This window comes from Natator depressus, chromosome 7 (genome assembly GCF_965152275.1).
Source record: "Natator depressus isolate rNatDep1 chromosome 7, rNatDep2.hap1, whole genome shotgun sequence".
NCBI classification, from domain to species: Eukaryota; Metazoa; Chordata; order Testudines; family Cheloniidae; genus Natator; species Natator depressus.
The window spans coordinates 33,519,919-33,541,400 of record NC_134240.1 but is presented as its reverse complement, the minus strand read 5'-3'; the positions used below and the strand labels follow the sequence as shown (position 1 = coordinate 33,541,400).

General features: G+C 58.7%; 3 protein-coding genes across 3 annotated transcripts; 1 reads left to right on the top strand and 2 right to left on the bottom strand.

Moving 5' to 3' along the window:
• Positions 1-676: 676 nt before the first annotated feature.
• LOC141991492 (microtubule-associated protein 1 light chain 3 gamma-like) lies at positions 677-3,580 on the bottom strand. Its single transcript, XM_074959813.1, has 4 exons — positions 3,444-3,580; positions 3,000-3,055; positions 2,668-2,774; positions 677-2,202 (listed from the first exon to the last, which is right to left on the bottom strand). Exons 1-4 carry the CDS (start codon positions 3,502-3,504, stop codon positions 2,040-2,042), a joined length of 387 nt encoding a protein of 128 aa, XP_074815914.1. The 5' UTR covers positions 3,505-3,580; the 3' UTR covers positions 677-2,039.
• A 1,556-nt stretch (positions 3,581-5,136) lies between these two features.
• LOC141991306 (uncharacterized) lies at positions 5,137-14,734 on the top strand. Its single transcript, XM_074959616.1, has 6 exons — positions 5,137-5,325; positions 7,224-7,328; positions 7,688-7,864; positions 10,576-10,873; positions 11,138-11,389; positions 12,860-14,734. The coding sequence occupies exons 1-6, from the start codon at positions 5,137-5,139 to the stop codon at positions 14,179-14,181; spliced, it is 2,343 nt and encodes a 780-aa protein (XP_074815717.1). The 3' UTR covers positions 14,182-14,734.
• A 3,923-nt stretch (positions 14,735-18,657) lies between these two features.
• On the bottom strand, positions 18,658-21,199 carry TTC9C (tetratricopeptide repeat domain 9C). Its single transcript, XM_074959812.1, has 4 exons — positions 21,020-21,199; positions 20,212-20,467; positions 19,643-19,825; positions 18,658-19,097 (listed from the first exon to the last, which is right to left on the bottom strand). The coding sequence occupies exons 1-4, from the start codon at positions 21,029-21,031 to the stop codon at positions 19,003-19,005; spliced, it is 546 nt and encodes a 181-aa protein (XP_074815913.1). The 5' UTR covers positions 21,032-21,199; the 3' UTR covers positions 18,658-19,002.
• Positions 21,200-21,482: the final 283 nt, after the last annotated feature.

Here is a 21,482-nt window from a genome sequence, read left to right as displayed (position 1 = left end):
TGGTCATTTAGCCACCGTCAGTCTGGAGTGGGGTGAGAGCAGGGCCTTAGAGGTGAACAGCACCAAGTCCCACTCACAAGGGCTGAGTGAGGTGAGATCCCCCAGTTTACTCAACCCTGCTAAGAATGGCATGAGCAGGAGAAGAATGAGGTGGGGCTGGGTGTGTATGGGTCAGTTGGGCATAGGGAGGAGACAAATCCAAGCTTCTGGCCAACTCCAGAGGGGAGACCCCCAAAGCCCCCTTCTGATGGGATTTCCAGCTTCAAACTGCTGTGCACCTACCTGCCTTAGCCAGGCTCCAGAAGAAGCACAGGAATATCACCCTTGTGCCGTGGAAAGGGGGCCTCCAAGGTGCTTTGTGCTCGGGGCAGAACTCCCACCCAGATGAGAATTAATTGGTAGGAAAGTGAGAATTGGGAAGAAAGTTTTCCTATTGCCCTCAACTCCGTAAGGAGGAAAAATTCTCACACGCAGTTCCAAGTCCCTCTTCACATCGGTCTGGTGCAGGAGTCCCTGGGCTCAAAAGACTGGGACTCCAGAGGAGGGTACAGGACTGCAAGGCTTATGCCTGCAGAGCAGGAACTGCCTATTTAGTGGATGCTCTAGCCTCCTCAGGCATGTTCCCAGAACATGAGAACAGATGCTTCCCCTCCCTCCAATAAATCAATCTTCCCAGCAGCAATGGAAGGAGATGCCCTAGTATGTTCACACATGTTGTAGGGAGCAGGAAAAATACTAGCTGCTATCTCAGCCCCCTCCTGCTCTACACCATTAGAAGCCTTGGGTGCTTCGGTAACACAGGCCTTTCTAACCTCGCTTTCCTTTGCCCGCTTCTGAATCAGGGACAGCCACCGGAAGAAGAAAGCAGCCTATGATCTGTCTGAAATGAAGACAGGCTTCCAGCAGGGCCTCCAGGAGCTTTTACTAACCCAGCAGCACTGGAGAGGAAAGCACACAGCACCAGCTAAACAACCCTCAGACTGGGGCCTGCTAAGCAGTTGTGGGTCCAGGACAGGGTCACCACAGCACAGAACCCCCCCACCCAGGATAGTGGGTTATTTGTACAAAGTTAACAGGCCCAAGGGACCATGTGCTCTAAATATAGCTGTAACTGGTGCGCTCCCCTGAGGCCTCTCTCTACTGACTGGTAGCATCATGAGCTGCTTGCACCTGGCAGGGGGTTCTCAGTGCCCTCCCAGTGCAGCCATTAGTCTCAGCAACTGCAGTCCCATTTCACACAGACAAGCATTTACAGAAACATATTTAACAGGGTTAACTGGTGGCTACAGGGTGTGCTTCTAAAGGGAAGACACATGCAGCCTAAAGGCCAGACGGTGCTTATTCCATGTGCAGGAGGGAAGGTAACCCTGCACAACTCAACCTCCCTTACAAGAGAGCCAGTCTACCCCACAGCTAGGGCTGCCCTTGAGGAGGAGGTTCACCCCTGCTCTGGGAGGACAAGGGTCTCCAGTGGTCAGCATTGGGGCTAGGAAAATTGCTGGAAGATTACTTCTTCCAAAAGTTAACCACCACCATGTGAGCTCTTTCCCAAGGTCAGAGGGAACAGGATGGCCTTTACCAGCCCCAGGTGGTGCAGCAGGAGCTTGGAGCCAGCACCAAGCAGTGTCCTCCAACACCACTCTTAAGCAGTGGGGTCCTATTGGTCTCACAGTAGGGTGAATCACACTGACACCAGTGCAAGAGGCTGGTGGGTGTGACTATCCCCACAACACAGAAAGGACCATCCCACGGGCACCGCAGGGTAAAGGCATCTGCTCTGGGCTAAAGGCGCGCTCACTCTGAAGTCAGATCTTTCCCTTTGGAACAAGTCTATTCAGGCACCCACTTGGGGAAGGGAGGAAATGGGCAGGTTCCTTGGTGTCTCAGCACACCAGGGTAGATGCCCCACTGACCAGGCAGGAATGTCATTCCTACTCTGACTGGAGGGGGTGGGATGACACCATTTACTAAGCAGCAACATTAGAATGGGCAATGATGGCTCCTTTCAGAGAAGCAGGAGTCCGAGGCAACCAGCAGCCCTAGCCAAACATCTCCTGGGAGGCGTAGGTCATGTAGAGGAACCCATCCTCATCTTGGTTCAGTGTATACACTTCAGCCATGGTGAGTGACATGCTGACCAGGCTCCGGCTACCATCCACCAGCAAGTAGAACGACTGGGTGGAGCTGAGGGACATCCTGTTCCTGGGGAAGCAAGAAGGCAAGAGAGCTGAGTCCCATCTGAGGTTAAGAAGGGAAAGCACTGACTGGTCTCCCCTGAGAGCACCCACTGCCTGCCTAGCCCAGGGGGAACTGCACTACCTGGGCATTGATCGCACTTGCTCACAGCCACCCCTGCATCTAACCCACAACAGCAGCCAATGGAGACCAGGGGTCCCTTCCCCAGGGCACCCTGGAACAAGGGGCTGTTCACAGAGCTGCAGTCTCTGTATTAGCCTTTGGTAGCACCTCTCCCAAAGCTGTATGGCACCCTGAAACACAGCCAGGGGCATCCTAAGAGGGCTAATGACTGCCCAGGTCACAGCACCCCCCTTTGTTGTCTCAGGCAAGAGAGGGCAGCAGGATCCAGCAGTACCTGGGACACAGACACCGGGGGTACAATACCAAGACAGACCCCCGCTTCCAATCACACCCCTCCTCTTCTCTTACCGGATAATGGTCACAAACTGCCCCATGGTCAGCTCCTGGGGGACCAGGAACTTGGTCCTATCCAAAGCTGGCAGCACCTTCTCCTTGGGGTACCGCTCCAGGATCACCTGGAAAACAGACACGTGGGAAAGGGAAGAAGGCAGCACCCCTCCCAGAGACGACGCTGCTGAGATAGGCATAGCCCCTTCCCCTTCCCTGCCCCTGCGGAGGTGGGGAGAAGAGGTGAGGGCCCATTCCCCACGGAGTGGCTAGTGTCCTTGGCCCCGGGGTACACGCTGAGCGCCCCCCCACGTCCCACCTCCTCCCGCCAAGCGGCCGCCCCGCCCACTCACCGGGAGTTTGCTGGGGAATTTAGAGCGGACCGCGGACACTTCACGTTTCCTGGTAGCTGGAATGAGAAGCGGATCCGGGAAGGAGGGTCACAGCCAGAGGGGCCGAGCCAGGGCTTCCCCAGCAGAGCCCCCCGGAGCCCGAGGGAAATGGGGGGAGACCCCGCGCGGGCCGCGCCCACAGAGCTCTGGATACTCAGAGGAGCCATCCGGGCCTCCCCAGCGAGGGGCAGCCAGCCCGGAGCAGTGCTCTCCGCACCCCAGCTGCAGGGGGAGCTCCAGCCCCCTTGTTCAGCCCCTGGTCGGGGGGCTCTCTGCTTAGAGCCCACAGAGGGGAAGAGGGCAGGGCACCCCGAAGTCCGCCCAGGGGCTTCCCTGCAGGGGACGCCCTGCCCTCGAGTTCACCGGGCTCTCTCTGCAGGGACCCGCCCAGGGCTCCCCTCTCACCGAAGCATTTCCGCTGCTTGAAGGGAGCGCGGGGCTCCCGGTTGCCGGTAACTGGCAGCATCCTACAGGACACTGAGCGGGGCTCGCCTGCCCCCGGAGCCCTTTAAATAGCGCCGCTTGCGCCGCCCCAGCTGCAGCAGGATCCCCCGGCAACTCTGCCCCGCCCTCGGGCCAGGGCCCTGCTGCTGGGGAGCGCTCGGGCCCTGACGGGACTGGGGGCGCCCGGCTCCGGGTGGGGAGCAAGACACTGAGGCGGGCGAAGGGTTTTTCTTCTCTATGGGCTGATTTTGCTTCTGCTCGGACTAAGAGAAGGGAGGGTCTGTTAATTGTACCTCCCCCATAATGGGGATGGAAGCGGTTGTTAATTGCCCCTGTCCTCTATTATGGGGAGACAGAGGGGCCGACGGGCCTTGTTAATTGCCCCTGCCCCCCATGGATTGGGGATAGAGAGGAGGCTGTTAATTCCCCCTGCTCTCTGTGGTAGAGGAATGGAAGAGGGGTCTGTTAAATGCCCCCTGTGCTGGGGGGCAGAGGGGCCCCTGGATGGGGGATACAGAGGGGGGTCTATTAGTTGCCCCTGCCCCCTGTGGTGCCCCCACCCCCGACACCCAGTGCACGTCCAGCGGGCAGAGGGGAATTAGGCCTCATGGTTATTGAATCCCTTCGCCTGGCTCCGTTAAGAGCCGCCAAGCAGGAGCCCGCATGACATGGCTGATGGCTGGGCCCCGGGGTGGAATAGGGGGAGCGAGAATGGACAAACAAGCCCAGGCACCGACCCCTCCAAGGTGGGGGCCGGGCCCGCGGGTGGTATGGGAGGTGTCGCTGGTCCGGGGCATGGGGCAGTGACCTGCCCCCAGGGGAGCTGCGGCTATATTTGGGGGAGAATCCGCTCCTCACTGGGGGAAGGATTTGGGGACATTGGCCCCTCTTGAGATCTGGGTGGCATTTCACCCCTCCCATGGGGTAATGGGGGCCTGTCCCCCCAGGCTGTATTCTGGGGGGTGCAGTGGGATTATTTTACCCCTCGGGTTGTGTCTGGGGGTATTTGCCCCATAGTGCATTTTCGGGTGGGTCCAATGGGTTTTTACCCCCCTGGTGCACGGGGTGGGGGGACGAGGGGATATTTACCGTCTACTGCCCCTGATCTTAACTTCGCTCTACGAAATGTTTTGCCCGGGTCGGACCCAATCAGGAGCCCGGGGCCTTTGGCCCCGCCCCCACGTGACTCTTTCAAAACCAGCCCCTTTGTTTGAGCTGCTGTGTGTGCTGAAAGTCCCTGGCAAGAGACAACTGGAGCCGGTGGCGGCTTCTGGGGGCTGACTCTGTGCGTCCAGCTTCCCCCATAGTGCGTGCAACTTATCCTCCTCTTAGCCTGCTCCCGCTGCATGCGATTTACCAGCACCCCTGCTGCCGGTGGATGTAATTTACTTTCCCACCCATCCTGCCCCCGTGCATGCAATTTACCCCCCTCTTGGCATCCTGGTCCTTGCTTGGGGTGCACACTTCCCTCTGCAGCTGCTGTACCCGGTGAGTCCTGGCTGCATGCACTTCCTTCCTCGCCCAGTCGATCCTGCCCCTGGTGCATACACTGCCTCAGTTCTATCGTTCTCCTGCCCCCGGCGTATGTACCTCCCCAGGAGCTGCGTCCCCATCCCCACCCCGCTGAGCGGTGCCGCTTGCCCCAGCGATCCTCATGGCCCGCAGAGCTGTGCCCCCCTCCCTCTGGTCCGGGAGCGACCGAGTGCGGTTCGGGGAGCGGCTACAGGCCAGCCTGGCCGGGATCCTGGAGCTCGAGCTGCTGAGAGAGACGCAGAAGGGAACCGTGGAGAGCGCCCTGGGCGTCCGGGAGCCGGCGGGGGCTATCCAAGGGGGGGAGCGACAGGTGAGAGCGGGGTGGGGGGAATGCATGGGCCAGGGGAGGGATGGTTGCCTTTAGTGTGATGGGTGGGGTGGTGCTGGTGGCCTGTGTGATATGCAGGAGATTACATGATCTGGCCTTAAACTCTGTTGGGCTGGTTATGTGGGGTGGGGGTGGGAGGGGGAGTACAGGGGGCCAAGGGAGGGGAGCATGGGGGCTGGGGTAGGGGAACTTGAGCTAGGTGTATGGGATGGGGGCAGAGGGAGGGTGTGGGATACCGGGCTATGGAAAGCTGGGGGGATGGGGATGGCTCTGGGTTAGGAGTGGAGTTTGGGGGAGGAACATGGGAGCTGGAGTAGGAGTGCAGGCAGGGAAGCTATGGTTGGTGTAACTATGGTGTGATTGGCGGTGTGATGGTCCAGGACTGGAGGTATGATATGGGGGTTGGGGCATGAGTGGGAGGGGGCAAAGGGGTATGCTGGAAGGGAAGGGGCAATGCCTGCTGTGACCATGGGGAGGTTGGTTGCAGGGTTAGGGTCCAGGGGATTCCTGGAGGGCCAGGATACAAGTCAGGGAGCTGGAGGGCTCCAGGGCTTTGAGCAGGGTGGCTTCCCCAGGACTCTGCCCTGGAGTAGTGTTTGCTCCAGTTAGAGAAAAAAATTCCTTTTGCAGCAAAGAAGCCAGGAAAGCTCCCCAAATGCAATGTGTTTCAGTCTGTGGAATAGTCCTGGGGGCTGCCAGCCTGAACCCAAGGTGCGCCTCTCCAGCCCTACGCCCTGCCTCTGCGAGTGGCTCAGATGGCTTAAGGGAGGCACAAGAAACTCCAGTGTGGAGGACTATGTCCTGCCCATGAGAAAACCCCTGCTCCCTTAGGGGCTGGGTTGTGCCCTGAGGCTGGGGAGTCTGCATCCCTTATAGCCTCTTCTCCTGTCTGACATACCTGGGCATGTTCCCTTTATCCACAGATGTGTCCAGCCCTTTTGTGAATCCTGCTATGCTCTTGTCCCCAGTTATGTCTTGTGGGAGTGCGTTCCACAGGCTAATTCAGTGCTTGTTTCCTTTCTTTGTTCAATGTATTGCCTCTTTAATTTCACTCAATGTCTCTTTGTTCCTGCATCAACTGTGGGGGTGAATGGAGTCCCCAGTCTGCTGTCTCTATGCCAGTTACTATTTTGTGTAACTCTGTGATGTCTCTTATCTGAACTAAACAGCCCCAGTCTCTTCCAACTTGCCTTAGACTGAAGTCTCTACCTGTCTTCTAATTCTGGTTTGTGTTTGCCCCCCTCCCAATTCCACTTCCTCCTTTTTGTGCATAAAGTTTGTGTAGCAGCTCTCTGGCATGTGGAGGAGTTGGTAAGTTCATAGCCTGATGCTGGACAGCCTCTTTTGTGAGTTGTTTCTTATAAATTCTCCTTAGCCACTGCTTGAATGCGGCCACGTCTGGTGTCAGCACATTGCAATGCTGCTCAGCAGCTTAGGAGAGGAAGGGAAAGAGAATCCATTATCCCTCTTAGACTGTCTCATCATATAGGATGTATGCAGTGTTGTAATCATATCAGTCCTAGGATATTTGAGAGACAAGGTGGGGGAGGTAATATCTTTTATTGGACCAACTTCTCTTGGTGAGAGAGACAAGCTTTTGAGCTCACACAGAGCTCTTCTTCAGGTCTGGGAAACATACTCAGAGTGTCACTGCTAAGTACAAGGTGGAGCAGATTGTTTAGCATAAGTAGTTACATATTTCAAGGCACCATTCAAGTTGAAGTGGCCTGTTAACGACTTATGCTAAACAATCTATTCGGTCTTGTATTTAGCCTGAGGCCATGTCTACACTACAGAATTATAGAGCTACCACAAGTAATTACTTGGCTTGTGTGTGTCTACACTTTGCGCCTTGTGTCTGTGGTGAATGTTCTCCCCAGGAGCGCTTGTATCGATTATACTGTGAGCATCGGGCAGCTGAGCAGCACAGTGTCTACGCTGACACAGCGTCGACCGACTACATCAACCGTAACTCTATGCCACTCGTAGAGGTGGAGTTATTAATTTGGCGTAGCGGGGCAGTTACATTGGCGGGAGTGAAATTTAAGTATAGACACTTCCATAGTTAGGCTGACATAAGCTGCCTTGCCTCAACCTAGCTCTGAAATGCAGACCAGACCTGGGTACGTTTCCCAGACCCGAGGGATAGCTCAGTGTAGCTTGAAAGCATGTCTCTCTCCTCAGTAGAAGTTGGTCCAATAGAAGATATTACCTCACCCATCTTGTCTCTTATCAGATAGGAGGCAGCATTCTGTGCCTCCCTCATCTGCCCTGTGCCACAGGACGTAACTAAGGGGTGGTGTGTGCTCTGCCATCCTGGGGCTGCGCTGTTTGCGTTTCTCAGCCTGCTTTGTTTGGAATGGATATACCCTCCTTTGTACAGTCAAAGCCCCAGGATGGGGGAGCTTGTGGGGCTTCAGGGGAATTCTTGGCATCTCTTCTGACTCTGCTTGTCCTGAGGCTGGGAGCTGAGCTGCAGGGAGCGGGATTCAGACCTAGGCTGCTGACCTGGCCTTGGCAGGTTGGTCTCTGTGGATTTGGCTTGCAGGGAGGTGGGCGTTGGCTGGTCAGGCCCTGTGTGTATTAGAGGAAACAAACCACCTGTTGTTTACAGTGCTCACTTGCTTCCTGTCTGGCTGTCCTCCCAGCCCAGCTCTGCGCTGGCGTGGACAGTGCCAGTTTCTCCATCCCCTTCCTGGTGTCGTTCAAGAGCAAATAGCAGAACCGGAGTCTTCTCCTAACAAGAAATGGGGGAAACGCTGACTAGCCAGCTCCAGTGTAAACTAACCCTGGGACAGGCAGCAGGCTGCTCACTCCATCCCTGCCCTGCACATCTGGCATGCAGAGGGAGGGGAAATCAGGGGAGCTGCCCCAGGGCAGCCCGGCTGGTGCATGCCTGCTCATGCACAGTAATGCACACAGCTGTGCTTGTGCTGGGGGAAAGAGGGTGTCTGAACAGTTGGGAGCCTGTGACCTGCCCCCTCCCAGGGATAGCAGTGAGGCCAGATCTGGCTTTCAGGACCAGCCTGGCTTAAGGCCAGCAGGGGCTTTGAATAACCAAATGGGTTGGGTGGAGGCATTGAGTCAGGGGCAGGTGGCAGAAATATCAGTGTGGTCTGGCTGTTCTCCAAGGTGAATGGTGCATGTGTGGACCCCCCATGCACACCCTGGGCACCCCAGCAAGCCCCTGCCTGCGCACCCCCCCTCCCCCCGAACCTTGAAATCTTGTACATGCACCCGCCGCTCTGCCTGTGTGGAGCGTGTGTCTCTCTGCTTCAGTAGGTAAGATGGAGGCAGGGGGGCTTACACAAAGGCAACAGCTGCCTGGCCTAGGAGGGATGGAGCTGAGCTCAAAGGCGGAAAGGGGCCTCCGGGCTCATGTTTCACTCCTGCCGCCAGCTTGGCTCTGGGGCCCTCCCCCCTCTTCCTCACCCTAGCCTGGCTGTTAGTGGGGCTTGGGGGAAGTCCCAGTCCCCTTCCCATCCCCACCTCTGACTCTAGGCCTTGCAGGAGAGGCCAGGCATGTGGGACAGTAGGGATGATGCTACAGAGCATGCTTCCTAATGGAACAAGTCACCGTGGCTGGTGCTGGGGCCCGTGGGGCAAGGCTTGGGTGTGTCTGGGGCCCTGGGCTGGGGTGAGTTGGAGGGAGCAGCATCTGTTTTCCACTGTGATTTCCCCCGACCACCACCGTATTACCTCACTGTTTTTTTACCCTCTTGAACCCCAGAGTCCAATAAAACCTAAGCCAGCCCCACCTCTTGGGGGGAAGCCACGGGGCCCCCCAGCTCCACGTCAGCCAGGGTACAGATCTGCAAACATCTCTGGGGTAAGAATGACAGAGACAGCTCCCTCCCCGGCCCATGGAGGAAGGGGGATGGAGGAGAGGTTGAGGTAAAGTGCAGGGAGCTGGGGAAGGTTGTGATCTTATCAGTACTTCTAATCACCAGCCTGGGGTCAAGGTGCATCATCCCTTGGCCTCCTGAACTCCTCACCTGGCTGTGGCTGCTGCTGCTTCCCAGTTCCTGGGGTGGGCAGGGAGGCCCCTGCCCGCCAAGTCCCGTACAGCTGGGAGAGAGCAATGATATGTGGGGGAGGGGCTGGGCTAAGACACTCTGTGCTGGGGGGGTGCAGCGGCCAAGCTGTACACCACCCTCACACCTGGGGGGAGATTGGGAGCAACTTGCCCTCCCTTAGCCTCCCATCCATTGGAGGTGCCTCCAAGCTGTTTCCCAGCTAGAGCTATGTGAAGCTGCTGCCGGGGGAACATCTGGATAGGTGGAGGAAGTCTTGCCTAGTGGGTTGAGCGCACAGCTGTGTGCAGGACTCCTGGGTTCCCTTCTCAGCACTGCTGCTTGATCTGTGCCACCCGGAGCAGGTTCTGTCTCTTGTCTGTCGATGTAAGGGGAACTGATGCTACCTGACACCCCTGGGAGCTTTGGGGGCTAATGGTTAGGGTGCTCTGAGCCTGGGAAGTGCCAACAGTATCTTTGCAGAGCTCACTCAGCAGTGGACATATCCCTTCTCCCTTGGGTGGCTGCTCTTTGGTGCAGGGCAGGGTTTTTGGCTCATTGGGGCATTGGAGCCTAGACATGCCACACAAGCTGCAGCTTAGAATTGGTTTAAAACCCGATCGGGCTAAACTGGCCCCGCACGTGTGTGCAGAGGCAGGAAACTGGTTCTGTCCCTTCAGCCTCCAGCAGTGACACTGCGCTGAGCCAGGTTTGAATCAATGGGAGGCCACGCCTGCAGCAGCAATCGGTACCGCATCGCCTGAGTTCAACCTGTGCAACTCCATGTGGACCAGAGCTTACTGGAGTGCAGTGCCAGCACAAAGGAGGAAAGGGGCCTGCTCTCCAGAGGGGAGGGAGGGTCCTCAGCAGTGACGGGGGGTCCTGATCTCAGAAGGTATCCGGGGGACACTGTGGTGCCCAGAACAGTGATTGGAGGGAGCCCCCTCAATGAGGGAGGGTTCTCTGTGTGATCTTGCTCAGGTAGCGGGTTCTATTCAGTGCCCAGCAGGCCGGGAGGAGGGAGTCTGGGGCAGAGTTGGGGGCCTGTGCAGTATCCAGTGCCATGGAGGAGGCCCAGTCGTAGTTGGGGGTGTGTTCTGCCCAGCTCCTTGCAGAGACCCAGGGCTGGGTCTGGCCCTGGATGCCAGGGCCCCGGGTGGCTGGTGGGTTTGGTGGCTGCTGGCATCTCTGACTAACCCTGTTCATGCTTCTGCCACAGCAGGGATGGGGCAGCCTGGGGGCTAAGGAACCGCTGCCCGCAGCTAAGCTGGACCGGAGCAAGTCTGAGGACCTGCTGGGCATCCCTGAGAAGCCGTGTGTCTCCTACTGCTCCTCCGAGAGCATTGACGTGGGATGCCAGGCCGGGAACAGGGACAGCAGAACGCCAGCAACAAGCCTGGCATTGAGAACTGCTGGATCCAGCGAGCATCTGCTGCTCCCCAAGAGGCCTAGGGCACAGGCAGAGCCTAACTTCACTGCACCAGAGACCTCAGAGGCCGACTCCAGGCCCAGCTCGGGTATGTCCAGCCGGGATTTGGGCCCTGGCAACCAGGAGCAATAAGGCACCAAGGCCTGCTCGTCCTGGGTGGTGTGTGATGCAGGCAGAGGCTCCGAGCTGGGCCATGTATCCTGTCAGGATCATCTTCCACAACCCAGAGTCCCTGGGACTTGTTAGTTGGGGACTCAGGGGGAGGAGAGACTCATCTCGTTAGGGGTTGAGGGAGTTGGGGGAGAGATAAGGACGACCGGTCCCCTGCAGTGAACCTTTCCTCTTGCCCCAGGGTTCTACGAGACCAGCGAGATGGGCTCCCTGTCCGACTCCTCCACATCCATGCACAGCGAGTGCCCAGGGGGCTCACATTGCAGCGTTGGTTCCCTCTCCTACCTCCCAGGCCTACGGGACAGTGGCTGTTCACGGCCGCACTCCACTGACGAGACCACTGTCCGGCTTCTCGACCTCCGGCTGCAGCGGGTAATAGTACCCAATGCTCCCAGAAGCCCCCATGCCGCTGCCAGGAGACCAGTCTCAACAGGTAAGCAGGAAACGGCCAGCTCAGGATGTGGAGCCCTGCTGTCAGCCAGTAGGATCCGGGGAGCAACAGGGTTGGGGCATGACCCTGAACCTGGCAGGGGGGAGCTGACTGATTCCAACTTACCTATTTCCACAGGGGCTCTGGACACCCTGCCAGGTGCCATTGATGCCCCCAGACCCACGGCAGGGTCAGTGCAGGACTGTCCCATACTGTCTGTTCTCTGATTTCCGCATCCCAGGCAGAAGTGGGGCCAGCCTGCTCCCCACTGCCTCACAGATACTCCAGGAGCATTGCTCTGAGTTGTCACAGATCTCAAGACCAGGAAAGTCCATTCTGATGGGCCAGGCTGGACAACCTGGCCCAGGGACTCCTGTATGTAGCTTACCATTCATGGCTGAGCTAGAGCATGCCTTCAAGGCCTGGTTTGCACTAGAATCCCACCCCCTAACCAGTGTAGTTCGCCCCAGTGTGGCTGCAATTATACCAGCATAAAGGTGCCATACCCCAGGAGAGTTTATTCCACTTCCTATACAGGAACAGCTAGACCAGGTCCGTGTAACCACATCCCCACTGGGGAAAGGAGGCTCTATGCTTTCACTACACCAGGGTGGCTACAGTGAACAAGGCCTTAGAATCCTGGGCTCGATTTACAGACCCCCAACCCCGTGCCCCACTCTCCCTTGTGATGGGGAATCAACCATCTCCCTGAGTCTGTTAAATGGCTAATCACTCTCCCTTTTAACAATGTGCTTTCCATCTGATCTGAGGACAGGTCTGTGCTGGGAGCACGTTGCTGGTGTAGCTATCCCCATAGGCTATCCTTGTGTACTACACCAGCAAAACACTCTGAGCATGGCTGCAGCTTAGACTGGCAAAACGGCTCTTGTGCCAGCATAGTTTATTCCAGCCCCACCGAGCACATGCAGCTCTACTGGCAAAAGGCCTTTTTGGGTGTCAAAACTGCAGCTATGTTTGAGCTTTTGCTGGCACAGCTATGTTGAGTGGGGGATTTTTTTTTTTCCACCCTTCTCTCTGACAGCTGTGCTGGCAAAAGCCCTAGTGTAGACACAGTTATACCAGCTAAAACGGCCTCTTTCTGGGGGAGCTGATTTTGCTGGGGAAACTGGTTTAAGCTGCACCGCCACTAAGAGGGATTGCTGGGGTAGCTATGCCTGTATATCGGTACCAGCTGACCCCTCCTAGTGGGGACAAGGCCCTGGTCTCAGAGGCAGGTTTCCAGCCCTTGATTTGTTCTCCTAGCTCTCCTCTGAACTCGCGTTTTTGCCGGGATCCCTGCCAGTGCCCGTGGGCACCTAGCCCCTAGGTCACTACTTAGTCAAGATACTGGGTCCAGTTTGGTACAGCCAAGCCCCATGTCATGCAGGGAATACTGGCCCAAGCACCTGGTTTCCCCTGCCAGGCCAGAGCCTGTCTCTGATCCAGGATGCCTGCTCTCTACTCTCTCCACAGGGGACCTGGAGTTCTTGCTGAGCCTGGGTGAGCTTTCGCCAGCGTTCCCTCAGAGCTTGCAGCTCCTGCGGTACAAGTGTGACCTGGTGTCCCGCAGCACCAGCGAGATCTATCACTACCCCAGCCCACTGCATGCCGTGGCCTTGCAAAGTCCACTCTTTACCAGCGGCCTGTCCCGGGGCCCATCCCAGGAGGACCTCAGCGAGTGGGCAGCCATCCCCACTGTGCAGGAGGGCTCTCCCCAGAGTGGGCCAGCCCCCTCAGAGGAGCAGCGCCGGGCCCAGCTGGACCGTTACATCGCCAAGCTGGTGTTGAGGTACAGGTGTCGGTCAGCAGCTAGTCGCACGGAGCCTAGCTACCTGGCAGGGCACCAGAAGAGCCAATCCATGTCATCGGTCTGCGGCTCCCCACTGGCAGCTGGGCCGCTCCCTGGCTGGAAAATCCGCAGGCGCATTTCTACCTGCTCCCACCTCCGCTCTCCAGAGGGGCCTGACAGCTCCCAGGCGCTGGACGGCCCAGGGGGCCGGGGCTCCACCGCCTCCTCTGTGGGATCCAGCGAACGCTCAGTGGGGTTGCTCCTGGAGCAGCTCTCGCTGTGCCGGGAGCAGCCGGAGGGAGCCGGCTGGGCTGAGGCCTCGTCCTGTCATCCCCATGTGGTCAGGGTCAAGGCCTCCTCCAGGAAGACCCCTGGCACTGAGCGGGAGCGGCTCTACAAGGGTAAGCATGCCTCGCGGGAGTTGGTGAAGGCAGGCGAAGGTGCGGAGCGCAGCTGGCTCAGCCCGCGGGAGCTGCTTCGCAGGATCAGCCTCCGGCGCAGGCCAGCTCTCCGGGCAGAGGGGGGCAGCCGCTGCAGCTCAGAGATGAACGTCCGCACGCCGAGGCCTGTGTATCGCTGCAGCTCCCAGCACTGCCTGGAGCCCCCAGGCAGACACAAGTGGGCATCCGTCCTGGAGATCTCCAGCCAGGCTCTGGGGAGGCCGAAAGCTGAGCCCTTCCCCCCACCAAGCCGCCAGCTGGCCTTCTCCACAGACTCCTGCTTCCCTGATGGCAGCCAGCTGGAGCTGCAGCCACAGCGGGCTGAGGGCAGCAGTGCCTCCAGCCTCAGTGAGGTGGATGCTGTCAGCCTGAATGGGGATTGGCGACTGCGGCAGCTGGGGCCACCTGGGGCCCGCCCGCTTCATGCCTCTGCCACACTGGATTCCAGCAACCTGGCTGTGGCCAGCTACAAACTACACAGGACCCGCTCCTTCAAGGAGCTGAAGAGGATGGTGAGCCGTTCCCTCAGGCCTCTGGCTCCCAAGGCCAGCGGAGCCTCCAAGTGACTTCCTCTAGCTGCAGGCTGCTCCCGAAAGCCATGTGGCAAAACCACCACCTAGCCCCATCCTTTCAGGGGGATGGGACCCCATTTACTGGGACTGCAAGCTCTGCCTGCCTCCTCCCCCTTCACCGTCCCCTATTCATGTCTCTTCTCTGTGGTAGACAACTGACTGGAATTGGCAGGGCCTGGTGCTTCACCCACCCCGATCGCCGACAACTTGGGAAGGGGATTTAGAATCAGCCCCCTGCCCCAACGCTGGCAGAACTGCACTGACAAGGCTGGCACAGGGGCACCCTCTCCCTACAGCATGGGCAAGCCAGAGCAGCCCTCTCCCTGAGAGGCAGGGAGCTTGAAATGGCCCCCCAACTTCTATCTAGGGACTGTGTCTGGGCTTGAAATCAAATGTTCAACAGGTACCACGGGCCCCCTGCATCTCCCATAACCTAGGTATGTCTGGGTGCTGCTGTCTGACTAGCTGCGGCGGCTAGGCGCTCTGTGTGGGCAGAGCTGCCTGGCTCTGGCTGCACCAAGGAGCTCATTGCTGGTGTCAATTCTAAGTGGAAAAAAATAAAAATTGAACGTTAAGGATTTGGAGGGTGTTTTAGACCTGGGGGGGTCTGCTGGCTTGGGAAGGGCAGCGCCCCACTCCCCCCTGCAGCGCCCCACTTCAGTGTTTCAATGCTGGCCAGGAAGGCAGTGGGCACTCTCTCTCTCCATGCATAGGCTGTTTTATGAGCATGGGTGCTCACATGCAACCCTTCCCTGGCTGTTAGAGCCAAGCCCTGCTTTTCATTAGTTGCTGTGCCCTTAGCCTTGGCTGGGGGTGCAACCCAGTTGGCTGCTGGCAAAATCCCTATGCATTCCCTACCTTGATGCCCCCAGCTTACCAGGGGGAGAGGATCCTTCCTGTTCTTGGGAGGACTTATTCTAAATGCTGCCCTTAGGGTAAGTCGAGGCAGCACCTGCGTAATTGCAGCTGGGGGCTGTGAACTGGACCCCCTGCTCTGTTTCATGCTACTGCTGCTGGTCAGATGCTGCTTGTATTAACCCCATGCCAGCTGCCTCCATGCTAATAACTCCCCCTCAGAGCCCAGGACTTGTCCCTGGAGCTGGGAGAAAACCCCAGCTGAAAGGTGCTTCTCTAGGTGAAATTCATTAGCCTCAGCCTGTGCATCACGTGAGGCTTACCAGGTGCATGGGCCCAGGGGCTGGCCTGCACAGGAGAGACCTTCCACTGCTTTCTCACAGGCTCCTTGCACCCCGTGGCTTGGCCTTCCTGGCCCTTGCTTCCATCACTCCTGCTGGTGCCCTGTCAGCTTGTGCATTAATTCTCTGGGCCTAGGAGTGGGAGGAGAAAGACCCACCAACAGTAGTGCTGCTCTCCCTGAACCTCTCACCTGTACATCCCCTGCTTGGGGAGGGGTTGGCTGTTGCTCTTGGAGAAAAGGGAATAAGCAAGGGGGATAGTAAAGGGTTGGCCCCATTACTGCATGAGGTAGAGTCACAGACTGTTTAAGGCCACAGTGGACAACTGGATCATCAGGCATGAGGCACCAGCTAGAGCAATTCACTCAGTTCCCCCTGCATTGAATCCAATACCTCTGGGGTTTGACTAAAGCATCTTCCACACAGGCTGCCTGAGAGTTTGGAAACCTCAGGAGATGGGGGAATCCACCCCCTCCTTGGGAGTTGTTCCAATGGTAAATCACCCTCCCTGGGGAAAATGTGGCCCTTAATCAAGTCACCTGTCTCTTTATGAAACAGAACAAGCTCCGTCAGTTTCTCTGGGTTATTAGGTAGTTCTCCCACCCTCAGATAGGGTCTGTGCTCTTCCCTGCATGCTGGCCAGGGCCCTGCTTAAAATATGCATCTCAAAACTGGATGCAGCATTCTGGGATCAGACTCCCCAAGGCCACAGCCAGGCAGCTTGTTGGGCATATAGAGGGGAGGAGCATGGCCTTTCTGAAAGATTGTGTAATGACCTGCTGGGCTCTGCTACAGCTGCAATACCTTCTCCCCCATTTCATAGGGCTGCAGGATGCTGGAAAGAGGCATCCACTTCTCCAGTCAGTTGTTTATTTCTCCTGCATGAGGCTTGTCCTGTTCTGCACACCACACAGAGAACGGAGAGAACTTGGCCCTGGCACAAGCCATGGCACCTGCTTCACAGTGGCACAGCCAGCAAGGGCAGGAGAGTTGCTTACCTTCTCAGGGAGGGAGCTAGGAACGTCCCAGGCTTGGATTTGGCCAGGGCAGACTGAGCACAATGAATGCAGGGACTGGGCTGTGCAATGGCTGAGCTACAATGCAGAGGCCTCGGCTACACACAAACTGGTTGAATTAAACTGCAGCAAGACCCTGGATGGAGTGCTCTTAGCAGCTCCTAATCTGCTTCAGCTGCACTGAAACTGGAGTGTCCACATGGGGCTCTGCAGCTGTTCAAGTGAACCAGTCTTCCTTTGCTGGTGTCACACTCTGTGCAGACAGGCCCCCTGGGAGCCCTCCTCAGCTGTGGCCCACAAGCCTGGCAGATCAATGGGCCCAGCTGGCCTGGGACTCTGTACCCCTGTGGCGTAGTTTATAATGAGACTCCTGGCCCAGCTGCAATGACCCCCTGCCAGAGGGCCTCGATCTGGGTGGCGGCTTAGTCCCGCCACCCCCTTCTCCTTCCTCCCCCATATCCCAGGCTGCCAGCCCTGCTCTGGTCCTCGGGGCGCCCCTGACCCAAGCCATCTGCCTGGCTGTGGATGGCACCCCAGTCTTGGCCACCGAGCCCCTTGGGGCGACGGCTGATGCTGTGCAGCCGGACCCTGAGCCTGTGGGCACACCCTCCCAGACAGAGCGGTTGCCCTCCCCTCCGGAAGGAGGCCCTGCTGAAGATTCCACCATGCCTGACGCCGTGGCTGCAGGTGATGCACCCGCTGCATCACCGTGCCTGGTGTCAGTGAGGACCCATCCCCTCGGCCCCAAACCCTGGTCGAGAGGCATCGCACCCCGGTAACTTGGCAGCCGGGGACCTTGGACCCATTCTGCCCCCGTTCCCACCCCAGCTCATAACCCCGCTCCTGTCCCCTAATCCTGACCCAGGCCTTGTTTAAAAACAAAACAAAAACAAAAAAATCTTCCTGTATACCCTAGCCATCTTTGTCAGGCAATCCCACAGCATTATCTAGCCCCTGGGAGCCTGGGGCCCTGGCGTCACGTTACCTGGCCATGACCCCAGTCACAGCCTCACACCCCAGTGCTCTTATCTCTCTGGGGCAGATGCCAAGGCAAGAGGTGGTGGGGCAGGTCCCTGCTCCTGGCTGGGTTGGATCAGCTTGTCACCTGAGAAACCTGCACTTCCTACCTTCAGTGGATCCCTGGCTCTTCCCTCCTGCCCCTCCACCCTCTGGGGCTGACTCCAGCAGGCCAGGCGGAGGGGCTTTGTTCACGCTGCTGCACCATGCACACCAGTGCAGGAGGCTGAGCCCAGCTCTCGGGACAGAGGTGGTTGGGGGTCACCCTCTGGGATGCAGCAGCCCCATGCACTGGCCTCACCTTAGTACTGTTTAGCCTGGGCCCTGGAGCTGAGAAGCTGGGGCAGCACCAGCAGTTTGATGGTGACTTGGTGTTTGCACATTGCAGGGGGAGGAGGGACAAGAGCAAGCCGGGAGCTAAGAAGAATCAACAGCCCCATTTCCCAGCTGTCGGCAGCCTAGGGGTTTGCTTAAGCAGCAGGGAGGAGCCAGGGCGTGTGGATGGCAGGAATGAAGGATGTTTGCTAGGATGGGAGGGCTGGGGGAGGAGGAGTCAGACTTGCTGCAGGACCTGACAAAACCGAGCCCTTGGGAAAGGAGACATGAGCCCCACCCCCGAGCGGATCTCCCACCTGGCTGCTTGGAATGAGCCAGACATGGGCTCCAGGCCCAGCTCTGATATGAGCAGCCAAAATGTCAGAACTGAAATGCAGCTGCCCCCACCCCTCATTTCTATCTGAACAGCTGTTGTTGGGGCCTCAGGGGTGTGCAGCGAGGGTCATAGTGCAGGCACCAGTGCAGTATGTGCCCTGTCCATGGGATAAGCCACCTCCCTGCACAGTCCCAGTCTAATCCAGTCCCCTCTGCAGCGTGCAGGTGAAGCCCAACGTAAAGCATGCAGTCACTGCAGGAACCCCAGTGCTGCAGGCAGCTGGCTGCAGACAGGGTGAGGAGAGTGGAAATTACTTGTTTGTAAGGGCCAGAGAGGGCCAGGTGGGGCGAGGTCATGTGGCTCAGGATGCCAGACTCAGCTCAGAGGCCTTAGGATGGAAATGACCCAGCTCCAATCACTATGGAAATGAGGAGACCAATAGCAGCAGAGCAGGGGGTTAACTTCCCTGAAACAGCCCCCTGCTCCCCAAGTGCTCCATGTGAAGAAGAGGCCAGGCAGGGAAGGGACAGACACACACACACAGTGCAGGGAGACAGGTCACTTTATGAAGAGGGCCAGTGTGGTGACAAAGCTAATGATCCAGCCCACACTTCCTGTCTCTGGCACCACAACCATGGGGTGGTTGAGCCTGTGCAGTTGTGACTCTGGGAATGTCCAGGCCCTTGGGAACAACAGAGGACACTGCTCCGCAGACAAGAGGAAAGGGAGCAGTCCAAGCAGGTCCTAGCCACCAGCCTCGGGTTTCCTCTCTAGCAACCCAGGTCCCAAGTGACCTCAATGGAAAGCCAGACATGTTCCCATTACCCTGGTGTTATGTCAGTGGGAGTGTCCCTGTGGCCTGGCAGTCTGTCCAGGAAAGGGGGGTGCATCCATGTGGCCCTGGTGGTATCTGGTGGGGGGAGCCATGATTTCGCTAGCTGAACATCCCCATGTAGAGTTGCTTCTCCTTCTGGTGGTAGGTGGTGAGCTGGGACTCTGTCAGCTGCAGGTACCGCTTGACGTTGGCGTCTCCATGGAGCCAAGGGGAAAGACAGGACAGGACACGGTGTGAGCTGAACGGCCAAACTCATCCCCTCCCCTGGGTTGAAGCGTTAACTCAGCCTCCTCCTGTGCCCTGATCTAGCTCCCAGCACTCCCTACCCCAGCATCCTCCGCCAGCACAAAGCCATGCACCTGCTGCTAATGCCCATGCAGCTGAAGAGCTGCTCCCTGCCCCTGTCCTCCCCGCCCACCCAGAGATATCACCACTACCCTCCTCTCACCCCCAGATATTTACCTGCTGCCCACGCTACTGCAGACGGATAGCTGTCCCCTGCCCCCAAGAAATGTCTCTGCTGCCTGCCCCCGAGAGGTGTCTGCCACCAGTGCTATTGTAACTGGGCAGCCGTCCTGCTGCTCCTGCTGCCACTGCCCTTCGGCTTGGGGTCACCCTCTAGCGATGGGGTGCAACAGGACAACTCCCCTGCTGCGTGGAGACAAGGCCCTGATTCTTCCCAATCAAGGGTGACTCCTAATCCCCCCTGCTCCATGAGCAATCCTGCCCCAGCTCTCACCTCGGGGCTGGCTGCACGAGGCCGCCATGAGATAGTGCCGGGCCTGGTCGTAGTCCCGGAGGTGGTAGGCAGCCACGCCGGCACGGTACAGGGCCTTGGGATTCTCAGGCTGCCTCTCCAGCACCTTGAGGCTGTACTCCTTCACCCGCTCGTAGTTCACTGGCTCCATGTGGAGCAAGCAGGCTGGGGGGGTGGGAGGAACAGCACCAGTGAGACGGTGCAAGGGGGCAGGGAGGGTCACTGCTGTAACAGCACAGTGGCATCACTACCATGAGACTGGCACGCACAGATGGAAATGGTGGTGGCAGATCCAGGGCTCAAGGGGCTCATGAGGTGGAGGGAGATGGCGGTGACTGTGGTACCCCGGGGGCCGAATAGCCCATGGAGGGCGGGGGGGGCGGATGGTGGCAGTGCCAACCAGAGGATGAAGGAGCCCACAAGCAGGGCATAGTGGGGGAAGGGTGCATGGCAGGGTGTCACGAAGAAGCAGGGTGTGGGGAGCTAGGACACCCCTGGGGGACACAGTGGTGATGTCACAAGTAGGCAGCTGCCCCCACCCCCTCCCTCACCAGCCAGGTTGTTGTAGCAGTCAGTCTGGGTGCCGTGCAGTGCCCTCTCCTGCTCAGGCGTCACTGGCGGCTGCTCGCGCCCGAAGGCCTGCAGGGGAGAGGGTACACTGGGGTCCAACCCTCGCAACTGCAGCAGTGCCCGGTGGTAGCGGCTCACGGCATCCCTGAAGCGCCCCTCCTTGTAGCACCGGTTCCCATCTTCTTTGAACCTCTGGGCCTGCTGGAGCCGCTGGTCCATGGCCTCCACTGAAGAGCCCTGCACAGAGAGGTGCAGGTGTAAACAGACTCTTCCCAGGAGACATAGAGTCCTCCCAAACTGGCTCGCTTGCCCACACACCACATCCTCTCTCTCTGTGCACCCGGCTCTGGGGAGGGGGAGCAGCCAGCACCCTACACGGCATGGAGGAGGTGTGCATGGGCCAGGGTCTCCTGGGAAAGCAGGGCCAAGTGTCCAGCGCCCTGGGGTGTTTAATGATCACAGGTAATAAGCAGGGATCAGCACTATAGGGAGGGGCCCTCTCCTCTCCTCCTCAGTGCACGACTCAGCTCTCTAGGCAGGGCACAGGGTTTGCTGCCAGATAGGGGAATGCCCGGCGCAGCGCTGTTGGGGCTATGGGGCTCAGAGCTCTAGGGAGGGTGCATGGTGTGGGGCTCAGAGCTACAGAAGGGAGCTGTTGGAGAACGGCTCGGTGCTAGAGGGGGGGTGCATGGAGCAGCACCGTTTGGGAGGCGCGGGGGCACGGGGCTATGGAAAGGCTGCGGAGCTCCGCGTCCTGTCTCGGGGCAGGGGCCGCGCTGCGGCTGGTACCTGAGCAGCCATCCGGGCAGCCGCTGCGGGGCCCCGCGCGCAGAGGCTGATCCGATGCCGCCTCGCTCAGCAGCCGCGGCCGAGCTCCATGCTGCTTCCTGCCCGGCCCAGGAAGCGCGACCGGCCGCGCTGGGCAGGGAGATCAGGCACCATGTGACTGGCTCGGGCCGGGGAGCCAGGCCCGCGGCGGCAGCAGCCTCCCCTGCCCCAGCAGCCGGGCGGGGCCGGCTGGTGCCATGGCCGGGGGCTGCCTTGGGCGTACTGGGGCCAGCCCCCCGCACTCTCTCCTGCTCTTGCGCAGTGGGGCTGTCCGGTCTCCGCCGCTCGGGGGCGCTCACATCCCGCAGCGGGGAGTCGGGCAGATGGCAGCCTTTGCCTGGGGGGAGCCGCCGCCCCACATTCCGGGAGAGACCCGCCGGTGCAAGGGCTGCAGGACTCCTGCGCCACTAGCAGGCACCTGGGG

Excerpts from the sequence above, each read along its gene's own strand:
- LOC141991492 (XM_074959813.1), bottom strand. The coding sequence starts at position 3,504 with ATGCTGCCAGTTACCGGCAACCGGGAGCCCCGCGCTCCCTTCAAGCAG. Across the intron at positions 3,056-3,443 it reads CAAGCAGCGGAAATGCTTCG|CTACCAGGAAACGTGAAGTG; the intron begins GTGAGAGGGGAG and ends TTCTCATTCCAG. Across the intron at positions 2,203-2,667 it reads CAGTTTGTGACCATTATCCG|GAACAGGATGTCCCTCAGCT; the intron begins GTAAGAGAAGAG and ends TTGCTTCCCCAG.
- LOC141991306 (XM_074959616.1), top strand. The coding sequence starts at position 5,137 with ATGGCCCGCAGAGCTGTGCCCCCCTCCCTCTGGTCCGGGAGCGACCGA. Across the intron at positions 5,326-7,223 it reads TCCAAGGGGGGGAGCGACAG|GAGCGCTTGTATCGATTATA; the intron begins GTGAGAGCGGGG and ends TGTTCTCCCCAG. Across the intron at positions 7,329-7,687 it reads ACCGTAACTCTATGCCACTC|CCTGCTTTGTTTGGAATGGA; the intron begins GTAGAGGTGGAG and ends TGCGTTTCTCAG.
- TTC9C (XM_074959812.1), bottom strand. Across the intron at positions 19,826-20,211 it reads CTGCTACAACAACCTGGCTG|CCTGCTTGCTCCACATGGAG; the intron begins GTGAGGGAGGGG and ends CCACCCCCCCAG. Across the intron at positions 19,098-19,642 it reads CTCGTGCAGCCAGCCCCGAG|ACGCCAACGTCAAGCGGTAC; the intron begins GTGAGAGCTGGG and ends GGCTCCATGGAG.